Below are 12,557 nucleotides of genomic sequence, written 5' to 3' on the forward strand. Positions count from 1 at the left end.
TCTGTGAGGGCTCCCTGACTTGCTGGGCGCCCCCTCTGTCTCCTCATCCAAGTGGCGACATCCTGGTCCCTCCTGGGCCACAGCAGCATCCAAAAACCCTAACCGCGACCCTGGCAGCTAGCAAGGCTTGTTTGCGGTCTTTCTGCGTAGGAACACCTCTGCAAGCTTCTTCACGACGTGTGACGTCCATCCTCCAAAGGGGAAGTTCCTAGTCCTCTTCGTTCTTGCAGAACACCAAGCTTCTCCTAACAGGTGGCAGCTTCCTTGCTCCCTCAGCTGGCATTTCTTGGGCTCCTGCCCACTCTCGACACTGTCGCGACACTCTTGAACTTGGTCCCCTTGACTTACAGCTACTCAGGTCCGGAAATCCACTGTTGTTGCATTGCTGGTGTTTGTCCTTCCTGCAGAATCCCCCTATCATGACTTCTGTGCTCTCTGGGGGTAGTAGGTGCACTTTACACCTACCTTTCAGGGTCTTGAGGTGGGCTATTTTTCTAACCCTCACTGTTTTCTTACAGTCCCAGCGACCCTCTACAAGCTTACATAGGTTTGGGGTCCATTTCTGGTTTGCATTCCACTTTTGGAGTATATGGTTTGTGTTACCCCTATACCTATGTGCTCCTATTGCAATCTACTGTAACTTTACATTGCTTGCATTACTTCCTTTTGCTATTACCTGCATAATTTTGGTTTGTGTACATATATCTTGTGTATATAACTTATCCTCATACTGAGGGTACTCACTGAGATACTTATGGCATATTGTCATAAAAATAAAGTACCTTTATTTTTAGTACTTCTGTGTATTGTGTTTTCTTAAGATATTGTGCATATGACACCAGTGGTATAGTAGGAGCTTTACATGTCTCCTAGTTCAGCCTAAGCTGCTTTGCCATAGCTACCTTCTATCAGCCTAAGCTGCTAGAAACACCTCTTCTACACTAATAAGGGATAACTGGACCTGGCACAAGGTGTAAGTACCTCTGGTACCCACTACAAGCCAGGCCAGCCTCCTACAGTTTGATATGTGTCACTGGGATCCTGCTGGTCAGGACTATATGTGTTTCCTGTGTGGTGCCTAACTGTATCACTGAGGCTCTGCTAACCAGAACCTCAGTGTTTATTCTCTCTCTGCTTTTAAAATTGTCACTGCAGGCTAGTGACTAATTTTACTAATTCTGATTGGCACACTGGAACACCCTTATAATTCCCTAGTATATGGTACCTAGGTACCCAGGGTATTTGAGTTCCAGGAGATTCCTATGGGCTGCAGCATTTCTTTTGCCACCCACAGGGAGCTCAGACAATTCTTACACAGGACTGCCACCGCACCCTGAGTGAAATAACGTCCACGTTATTTCACAGCCATTTTACACTGCATTTAAGTAACTTATAAGTCACCTATATGTCTAACCCTCACTTGGTGAAGGTTAGGTGCAAAGTTACTTAGTGTGTGCGCCCCCTGGCACTAGCCAAGGTGCCCCCACATTGTTCAGGGCAAATTCCCCGGACTTTGTGAGTGCGGGGACACCATTACACGAGTGCACTACATATAGGTCAATACCTATATGTAGCGTCACAATGGTAACTCCGAACATGGCCATGTAACATGTCTAGGATCATAGAATTGTCACCCCAATACCATTCTGGTATTGGGGGGACAATTCCTTGCATCTCCGGGTCTCTAGCACAGAACCCGGGTACTGCCAAACTGCCTTTCCAGGGTTTCCACTGCAGCTGCTGCTGCTGCCAACCCCCCAGACAGGTTTCTGACCCCCAGGGGTCTGGGCAGCCCAGTCCCAGGAAGGCAGAACAAAGGATTTCCTCTGAGAGAGAGTGTTACACCCTCTCCGTTTGGAAATAGGTGTGAAGGGCTGGGGAGGAGTAGCCTCCCCCAGCCTCTGGAAATGCTTTGATGGGCACAGATGGTGCCCATCTCTGCATAAGCCAGTCTACACCGGTTCAGGGATCCCATAGCCCTGCTCTGGCGCAAAACTGGACAAAGGAAAGGGGAGTGACCACTCCCCTGACCAGTACCTCTCAGGGCAGGTGCCCAGAGCTCCTCCAGTGTGTCCCGGGCCTCTGCCATCTTGGATTCAGAGGTGTTGGGGCACAATGGATTGCTCTGAGTGGCCAGTGCCAGCAGGTGACGTCAGAGACCCCTCTGATAGGTTCTTATCTCTCTTGGTAGCCAAACCTCCTTTCTTGGTAGCCAAACCTCCTTTTCTGGCTATTAAGGTTCTCTGCTATGGGGTATTCTTCAGATAACGAATGCAAGAGCTCACCAGAGTTCCTCTGCACTTCCCTCTTCGACTTCTGCCAAGGATCGACCACTGACTGCTCCAGGACGCCTGCAAAACTGCAACAAAGTAGCAAGACTACTACCAGCAACATTTTAGCGCCTAATCCTGCCGGCTTTCTTGACTGCTTCCTGGTGGTGCATGCTCTGAGGGCTGTCTGCCTTCACCCTGCACTGGAAATCCCGAAGAAATCTCCCGTGGGTTGACAGAGTCTTCCCCCTGCTAACGCAGGCACCAAACTTCTGCATCACCAGTCCTCTGAGTCCCCTCTCATCTTGACGAGCGTGGTCCCTGGAACACAAGAGCTGGGTCAATGTGTCTTCCACAGTCCAGTGACCCTTCAGTCCAAGTTTGGTGGAGGTAAGTCCTTGCCTCCCCCGCCAGATGACAAACCTGTGTAGTGCGTGATTTGCAGCTGCTCCGGCTTCTGTGCACTTTTCCAAGGATTCCTTTGTGCACAGCCTAGCCTGGGTCCCCAGCACTCCTTCCTGCAGTGCTCAACCCGCTGAGTTGGACTCCGACGTCGTGGGACCCTCCTTTTTAGCTCTGAGTCGACCGCTGTCCTCAGATCTTCTAAGTGCCTGCTCTGGTACTTCTGCGGGTGCTGTCTGCTTCAGCGGGGGTTCTCTGCGTTGCTGAGCGCCTCCTCTGTTTCCTCCTCCAAGTGGCAACATCCTGGTCCTTTCTGGGCCCCAGCAGCACCCAAAATCCTCAACCGTGACTCTTGCAGCTAGCAAGGCTTGTTTGTGACATTTCTGCCTGGAAACACTTGTGCAACCTCCAGCACATCGTGGGACAACTTCTCTCCAAAGGGGAAGTTCCTGGCATCTTTCGTTGTTGCAGAATCTTTGGCTTCTTCCACCCAGAAGCAGCCCTTTTGCACCTTCATCCGGGGTTTAGTGGGCTCCTGCCCCCCTGGACACTTGCGTGACTCTTGGACTTGGTTCCCTTCCTTTACAGGTCCTCAGGTCCAGGAATCCATCTTCAGTGTTTTGCTGGTGCTTGTGGTTCTTGCAGAATCCCCTATCACGACTATTCTGTCTTTCTGGGGTAGTAGGGTAACTTTACTCCTACTTTCCAGGGTCTTGGGGTGGGGTATCTTGGACCTTACTGTTTTCTCACAGTCCCAGTGACCCTCTACAACCTACACTAGGCCTGGGGTCCATTCGTGGTTCGCATTCCACTTTTGGAGTATATGGTTTGTTTTACCCCTAGGCCTAGTTCTACCTATTGCATCCTATTGTGATTCTACATTGTTTGCACTACTTTTCTTACTGTTACTTACCTGAATTTCGTTTGTGTGCATATAATTTGTATATATTACTTCCCTCCCAAGTGAGGGTATCCTCTGAGATACTTTTGGCATATTGTCACTAAAATAAAGTACCTTTATTGTTTTTAACTCTGAGTACTGTGTTTTCTTATGATATTGTGCTATATGATATAAGTGATATAGTAGGAGCTTTGCATGTCTCCTAGTTCAGCCTAAGCTGCTTTGCCATAGCTACCTCTATCAGCCTAAGCTGTTAGAAACACCTCTATTCTACTAATAAGGGATATCTGGACCTGGCACAAGGTGTAGGTACCACTTGGTACCCACTATAAGCCAGGCCAGCCTCCTACACTGATGAGCTGTGTGGACCTCTATTCTACTAATAAGGGATATCTGGACCTGGCACAAGGTGTAGGTTCCACTTGGTACCCACTATAAGCCAGGCCAGCCTCCTACACTGATGAGCTGCGTGGATCCTGCAACACGTTGGGTAGACTGCAGTGGTCAAGACGGTCCTCAAGTCCAGCTGTCCAAGTTTGGTGGAGGTAAGTCCTTGCCTTCCCACGCAGCACAGTACTTCCGTGTCCATCGCCATTTGCAGCTGCAAGGCTTGTTGGCATCCTTTCACAGGATCTTCAGGCATCTGGAACCTCCAGCCACCAGCACTCCTTCCTGTAACGCACAGCTTCCTGTGTAGTTCTCCTGCGGCGTAGGATCCCTTTTCGTAGTGCTGCATGGGCCCCTTCCTCGACTTCTGTGTCCCCGTCCTGAGGGTCTCCTGTGAGAGCTGCCTCTGCTTCTGTAGGCTCTCTGAGTTGCTGAGAGCCCCCTCTGATTCCCCCTCTTGTGTAGAGTCCTCCTGGGCCTTCCTGGTCCCCGGCAGCACCACTTTCCACCAACCAGGAGTTTTGCCTGCACCAAGGCTTGTTGGTGGAATCCAAAGAACCAAACCCAACTGCAATCCTTCTTCCGGCGTGGGACAGCACTTACATCCTTCAGGAACTCGACTCCGTCTTCCAGGGTGCAGGAGTGACTCTTCATCCTCACCGACGACTCTCTTCTTGCACCTTCAGCCTGGTGGGTAGGGGCTCCTGCCCTTCCCGAACTCTTCTGTGCTTCTTGGACTTGGTCCCCTTCTTCCACATGTCTTCTGGTCCAGGAATCTACTGTTGGTGTCTTGCAGTCTCTTCTGGTCTTTGCAATATTCCTCTTTTCTTCTAAGTGGGTGGTTTGGGGAAACTGCAGTGTTTTACTCCTCTGTTCCTGGGCGCTGGGGGTTATTGTGGTAATTACCTTTGTGCTTTTCTAATACTCCCAGCTCCCCTCTACACACTCCACTTATCTAGGTGGGGGACCGACTTTCGCATTCCATTTTTTTAGTATATGGTTTGTGCTCCCCTAGGCCTATTATTCTCTATGGGATTTTCACTATATTGCACTGTTTTCTAACTGTTTGTATGGCTGTTTCTGCATGATAGTGTTTATATTTTGTGAATTAGTTACCTTCTAAGGGAGTATGACCTCTATGGTATTTTTGGTATTTGTGTCACCAACATAAAGTACCTTTATTTTTGTAATGCTGAGTGTTTCTTTCATGTGTGTAAGTACTGTGACTACAGTGGTATTGCATGAGCTTTGCATGTCTCCTAGATAAGCCGTGGCTGCTAACCCACAGCTACCTCGAGAGAGCCTGGCTTCTAGACACTGACTACACTACACTGATAAGGGGATACCTGGACCTGGTGCAAGGTGTAGGTTCTATAGGTACCCACCACACATCAGGCCAGCTTCCTACCACCAGTAAGCAGAAGTTTCTATTATCATTCTGGCCATACCAAATATAACCTGGTTACCTGTAGGAGGCTGGCCTAGCTTGTAGTGGGTACCAGAGGTACTTACACCTTGTGCCAGGTCCAGTTATCCCTTATTGGTGTAGAAGAGGTGTTTCTAGCAGCTTAGGCTGATAGAAGGTAGCTATGGCAAAGCAGCTTAGGCTGAACTAGGAGACATGTAAAGCTCCTACTATACCACTGGTGTCATATGCACAATATCATAAGAAAACACAATACACAGATATACTAAAATAAAGGTACTTTATTTTTATGACAATATGCCAAAAGTATCTCAGTGAGTACCCTCAATATGAGGATGAGAAATATACACAAGATATATGTACACAAACCAAAATTATGCAGATAATAGCAAAAGGAAGTAATGCAAACAATGTAAAGTTACAGTAGATTGCAATAAGAGCACATAGGGGCAACACAAACCATATACTCCAAAAGTGGAATGCGAACCACGAATGGACTCCAAACCTATGTGAGCTTGGAGAGGGTTGCTGGGACTGTAAGAAAACAGTGAGGGTTAGAAAAATAGCCCACCCCAAGACCCTGAAAGGTAGGTGAAAAGTGCATCTACAACCCCCAGAGAGCACAGAAGTCGTGATAGGGGGATTCTGCAGGAAGAACAAATACCAGCAATGCAACAACAGTGGATTTCCAGACCTGAGTACCTGTAAGACAAGGGGACCAAGTCCAAGAGTCGCAACAGTGTCGAGAGTGGGCCGGAGCCCAAGAAATGCCAGCTGAGGGTGCAAGGAAGCTGCCACCTGTTGGAAGAAGCTTAGTGTTCTGCAAGAACGAACAGGACTAGGAACTTCCCCTTTGGAGGAAGGATGTCGCACGTCGTGAAGAAGCTTGCAGAGGTGCTCCCACGAAGAAAGACCGCAAACAAGCCTTGCTAGCTGCAAGGGTTGCGGGGAGGGTTTTTGGATGCTGCTGTGGCCCAGGAGGGACCAGGATGTTGCCACTTTAATGAGGAGACAGAGGGGGCACCCAGCAAGTCAGGGAGCCCTCACAGAAGCAGGCAGCACCCGCAGAAGTACCTGAACAGGCACTTAGAAGAAAAGTGAACCGGAGTCCACCCGAAGTCACAAAAGGGAGTCCCACAACGCCGGAGGACAACTCAGAAGGTTGTGCACTGCAGGTTAGAATGTCGGGGACCCAGGCTTGGCTGTGCACGAAGGAAATCCTGGAAGAGTGCACAGGAGCCGGAGCAGCAGCAAATCACGAGGTACCCAGCAATGCAGTCTAGCGTGGGGAGGCAAGGACTTACCTCCACCAAACTTGGACTGAAGAGTCGCTGGACTGTGGAAGTCACTCCGACAGAGTTGCTGAGTTCCAGGGACCACGCTCGCCCTGCGGAGAGGGGACAAAGAGGACCGGTGATGCAGTCTTTTGTTGCCTGCGGTTGCACGGGGAAGATTCCGTCGACCCACGGGAGATTTCTTCAGAGCTCCTGGTGCAGAGAGGAGGCAGGCTACCCCCAGAGCATGCACCACCAGGAAACAGTCGAGAAAGCCGGCAGGGTGAAGCGATACAAGGTTGCTAGTAGTCCTCTTGCTACTTTGTTGCGGTTTTGCAGGCATCCTGAGCAGTCAGCAGTCGATCCTTTGGCAGAAGGTGAAAAGGGAGATGCAGAGGAACTCTGGTGAGCTCTTGCATTAGTTATCTGGTGAGATCCCCAAAGCAGAGACCCTAAATACCCAGAAAAGGAGGTTTGGCTACCTAGGAAGGAGGATTGGCTACCAAGAGAGGTAAGAGCCTATCAGAAGGAGCATCTTACGTCACCTGCTGGCACTGGCCACTCAGAGCAGTCCAGTGTGCCACAGACACCTCTGTTTCCAAGATGGCAGAGGTTTGGGACACACTGGAGGAGCTCTGGGCACCTCCCCTGGGAGGTGCAGGTCAGGGGAGAGGTCACTCCCCTTTCCTTTGTCCAGTTTTGCGCCAGAGCAGGGCTGGGGGATCCCTGAACCGGTGTAGACTGGCTTATGCAGAGATGGGCAGCATCTGTGCCCATCAAAGCATTTCCAGATGCTGGGGGAGGCTACTCCTCCCCAGCCTTCACACCTATTTCCAAAGGGAGAGGGTGTTACACCCTCTCTCAGAGGAAGTCCTTTGTTCTGCCTTCCTGGGCCAGGGCTGCCTGGACCCCAAGAGGGCAGAAACCTGTCTGAGGGGTTGGCAGCAGCTGCAGTGGAAAACCCGTAAAGGCAGTTTGGCAGTACCCAGGTTCTGTGCTAGAGACCCGGGGGATTATGGAATTGTCTCCCCAATGCCAGAATGGCATTGGGGTGACAATTCCATGATCTTAGACATGTTACATGGCCATGTTCGGAGTTACCATTGTGACGCTGTACATAGGTAGTGGCCTATGTACATTGCACACATGTAATGGTGTCCCCAGACTCACAAAGTCTGGGGAATTTGCCCTGAACGATGTGGGGGCACTTTGGCTGGTGCCAGGGTGCCCACACACTAATTAACTTTGCACCCAACCTTCACCAGGTGAAGGTTAGACATATAGGTGACTTATAAGTTACTTAAGTGCAGTGGTAAATGGCTGTGAAATAACGTGGACGTTATTTCACTCAGGCTGCACTGGCAGGCCTGTGTAAGAATTGTCAGAGCTTCCTATGGGTGGCAAAAGAAATGCTGCAGCCCATAGGGATCTCCTGGAACCCCAATACCCTGGGTACCTCAGTAGCATATACTAGTGAATTATATGGGTGTACCAGTATGCCAATGTGAATTGGTAAATTTAGTCACTAGCCTGTTAGTGACACATTTGGAAAGTAGAGAGAGCATAACCTCTGAGGTGCTGGTTAGCAGAGCCTCAGTGAGACAGTTAGGCATCACACAGGGAACACATACAGGGCACATACTTATGAGCACTGGGGCCCTGCCTAGCAGGGTCCCAGTGACACACAGACTAAAACAACATATATACAGTAAAATATGGGGGTAACATGCCAGGCAAGATGGTACTTTCCTACATTACCCCTTTCAGATCAGAATCTACCACTCAAAAAGAATCTGAGGGCAGTCCTAATGCTAGCCTATGAAAGGACCAGGCCTCACAATAGTGGAAACGAATTTAGGAGTTTTTCACTAAAAGGACATATAAAACACATATGTTCATGTCCTGCCTTTTATCTACATAGCACCCTGCCCTATGGGTTACCTACGGCCTACCTTAGTGGTGACTTATATGCAGAAAGGGCTTGGCAAGGACTTTTAATTGCCAAGTCGAAGTGGCAGTGAAACTGGACACACAGGCCCTGCAATGGCAGGCCTGAGACATGGTTAGGGGGCTACTTATGTGGGTGGCACAACCAGTCCTGCAGGCCCACTAGTAGCATTTAATTTACAGGCCCTGGGCACATGTAGTGCACTTTACTAGGGACGTATAAGAAAATCAGATATGCTGTTTGGGAATGAACCAATATTACCATATTTAAGGGAGAGACCATATGCACTTTAGCACTGGCTAGCAGTGGTAAAGTGCGCAGAGTCCTAAAGCCAGCAAAAACAGCGTCAGAAAAGAGAAGGGAGGCAGGCAAAACTTTATGGAATGATCACTCTAAGGCTGTCAGGTCTAACAACACTGGATTGAGAGTGAAGAAGTGCTGTAGGAGGAGATGTAATCATACAGGATTGAAAGAGAATAAGTGCTGTAGGCGGAGGTGTAATCACACTGGATGGAAATAGAAGTGTTTTGGGAGGTGGTGTAATCACACTGGATGGAAAGGTACAAAATGCTGTAGGAGGAGGTGTAATTATACAGGGTGGAAAGAGAAGAAGTGCTATAGGAGGAGGTGTAATCACCGTGGGTGTAAAGAGAAGAAGTGCTGTAGGAGGAAGTGTAATCAGACTGGATGGAAAGGGAAGAAGTGCTGTAGAAAGTGGTGTAATCACACTGGATGGAAAAGGAAGAAGTGCTGTAGAAAGCGGTGTAATCACACTGGATGGAAAGAGAAGAAGTGCTGTAGGAGGAGGTGTAATCACACTGGATGGAAAGAGAAGAAGTGCTGTAGGAGGAAGTGTAGCCAGACTGGATGGAAAGGGAAGAAGTGCTGTAGAAAGTGGTGTAATCACACTGGTTGGAAAGAGAAGAAGTGCGGTAGGAGGAGGTGTAATCACACTGGATGGAAAGGGAAGGAGTGCTGTAGGAGGAGATGTAATCACACTGGATGGAAAGAGAAGAAGTGCGGTAGGAGGAGGTGTAATCACACTGGAGGTAAAGGAAGAAGTGCTGTAGGGGGATGATGTAATCACACTGGATGGAAAGGGAAGAAGTGCTGTAGGAGGAAGTGTAATCACACTGGATGGAAAGAGAAGTGCGGTGGGAGGAGGTGTAATCACAGTGGAGGTAAAGGGAAGAAGTGCTGTAGAAAGCGGTGTAATCACACTGGAGGTAAAGGGAAGAAGTGCTGTAGAAAGCAGTGTAATCACACTGGATGGAAAGGGAAGGAGTGCTGGAGGAGATATAATCACACTGGATGGAAAGAGAAGAAGTGCGGTAGGAGGAGGTGTAATCACACTGGAGGTAAAGGAAGAAGTGTTGTAGGGGGAGATGTAATCACACTGGATGGAAAGGGAAGAAGTGCTGTAGGAGGAAGTGTAATCACACTGGATGGAAAGAGAAGTGCGGTGGGAGGAGGTGTAATCACAGTGGAGGTAAAGGGAAGAAGTGCTGTAGAAAGCGGTGTAATCACACTGGATGGAAAGGGAAGAAGTGCTGTAGGAGGTGATGTAATCACACTGGATGGAAAGAGAAGAAGTGCGGTAGGAAGAGGTGTAATCACACTGGAGGTAAAGGGAAGAAGTGCTGTAGAAAGCGGTGTAATGACACTGGATGGAAAGGGAAGAAGTGCTGTAGGAGGAAGTGTAATCACACTGGATGGAAAAGGAAGAAGTGCTGTAAGAGGAAGTGTAATCACACTGGATGTAAAGAGAAGAAGTGCGGTGGAAGGAGGTGGAATCACACTGGATGGAAAGAGAAGAAGTGCGGTGGGAGGAGGTGTAATCACAGTGGAGGTAAAGGGAAGAAGTGCTGTAGAAAGCGGTGTAATCACAGGGAAGAAGTGCTGTAGAAAGCGGTGTAATCACACTGGAGGTAAAGGGAAGAAGTGCTGTAGGAAGTGGTGTAATCACATTGGATGGAGAGAGAAGAAGTGCGGTAGGAGAAAGTGTGATTGCTCTGGATGAAAGGGAAGAAGTGCTGTAGAGGAGGTTTAATCACACTCGATTGAGAGTGAAGAAGTGCTGTAGAAGGAGGAGGTGTGGTCCTTACCTGTGCAGTTCACGGCTGCAAACCTCCCGTCATAACAAAAGTGCTGTATCCTGGTGCTGTGTGGACACTGCAGAAGGCTGCCTTCATCTCCTCTGCACTGGACATCAGAAATCGCAACTGCGTCAATCATTGCTGCCCCGAAGGCTGAGGCTGGAGGGACTGAATAGGGAACTCCACATCCCAGCTCCTTACACACCACAGCAGCGTCCTGCAGGTTCCATTGGCTGTCACAGACTCTTTCCCATTTGCGCATTATCTTCACCTGTACAACCCCAGCACAGGGGGCTCTGGAGCTTGTCAGTCCAACACGATCGCTGTAACCTTCAAAGAAACAGAATATATTTACAGTTACTCATTAATGGTATTTATTCCCTGTTTCATTAATATTGTTCCACTGACTGCCAAGAATAGAGGAACACAGCGACAGAGACAGGAAAAGAAAGCGGTGTTAATCGCTCTTACGCAGACTTTGATTTCTTCTGAGGTCATAGGTCAGCTCCCATCATCCTGTTCTTTGTTAATAAATGCCTCTAAAGTGTTCACACTTCAATCCTGTTACATATAATTGAGTAGAAAGCACGTGATGGGAAACAACCACACAAAAGATTAGTCTCGCAGGATTTGTGGCATAATCCTGCACTCAGTGGGACTTCAGTGGTGACAAAGTAGATTTCATTCACACACTGACTTCCCATGCATTCTTGGGCAAACAGTGGTCTGAGGCTGGCGGATGGATATTCTGGATTCTCTCCAAGATTGTACCTTGTCCTTGTCAGTGGTTGGAAATCTGCCACATTTACACATTTGCGTTTTATTAACGCGTCAGCAGCTATTGCTCTGGGACAAGTTGTCCTTGGCAGAGGATTTTACCTGATTCTTCCATTTCCAATCAACCATTTTCAGTGCATTAGGCAAGACGACACAAGAATTATGCAAATAAAATATCAAAATGCGCAACACAAAACATTAATTTGTGGGGCTTTCTGACACAGAACTTTTAAAAACGAAAGTCAAGGAGAGGGGTTGGTATATTCAAAGGACTTAAACTGCTGTCACACACATTAGAGTGGCATTGAGAGAGAAAGCAAGAGAAAGTAAATATGTTGACAAGAAGAGTGGGGGATGTACTTTAAAAAATACTTTTCAAGTGGAGAAAAAACTTAACCAATGGAATGGGATGGATATGATAACCCCTTATTGAACTTGGCCTTTTTTTGCAGGGTCACCTCCACATTTGGTGCCTTCACCCTCCTGCTTTCTGAACCCATTTTTGTTGGTTTTTAGGACTCTTCCTCTGCTAACCAGCGCTAAAGAGCTTCTGCTCCCTTCCTTTAAACATGGTGGAATTTGCTCACAACCAATTGGCATTTTTAATTTACTTATATGTCCCCAGTAAAGTTCCACTGCATGTACTCCTGGCCTGCAAATTAAATGCTGCTAGTGGGCCAGAAGCGCATGAGAGACTTTTTCCACATGATGTTGGGCTGCCCGGTCAATGATACTGGCTGAACATAATCAGGACCTTCTTAAAGGTGCTGGGCCTGACATTGAGGCATCCCCAAAAATTGCCCTGCTTGGTCTCCTGGACAACCTGGGTAGCCAAAGGGGTGACAGACCTCCAATAGGTCTGGGAACACTACTGGCAAAATGGGGCCTCACCAAGCATGAGAAGGTGCCAGATGCCTCCCACCCTTCCCCCCCAACCGAGGAAATGGAGAACAGGTATAGTCAGATGTGTGAAATTAGAAGAGCCCATCTACTTAGCACATAGATGCCCCAAGAAACATTCAAAAATTTGAGGGAAATGGTGGAAATACCACAGAGTCAGCTTGGGGAGCGCCTAA

General features: G+C 48.5%; 1 protein-coding gene across 1 annotated transcript in view; it reads right to left on the reverse strand.

The window, feature by feature from the left end:
* The window catches only part of LOC138288430 (CD5 antigen-like), a 166,394-nt gene that overhangs the window by 102,933 nt on the left and 50,904 nt on the right, over positions 1-12,557 (reverse strand). The window contains exon 3 of the mRNA XM_069229980.1: positions 10,714-11,034. Coding sequence (XP_069086081.1) covers positions 10,714-11,034 — 321 coding nt within the window. The remainder of the gene's footprint in view (positions 1-10,713; positions 11,035-12,557) is intronic.

This window comes from Pleurodeles waltl, chromosome 4_1 (genome assembly GCF_031143425.1).
Source record: "Pleurodeles waltl isolate 20211129_DDA chromosome 4_1, aPleWal1.hap1.20221129, whole genome shotgun sequence".
Classification (NCBI taxonomy): domain Eukaryota; kingdom Metazoa; phylum Chordata; class Amphibia; order Caudata; family Salamandridae; genus Pleurodeles; species Pleurodeles waltl.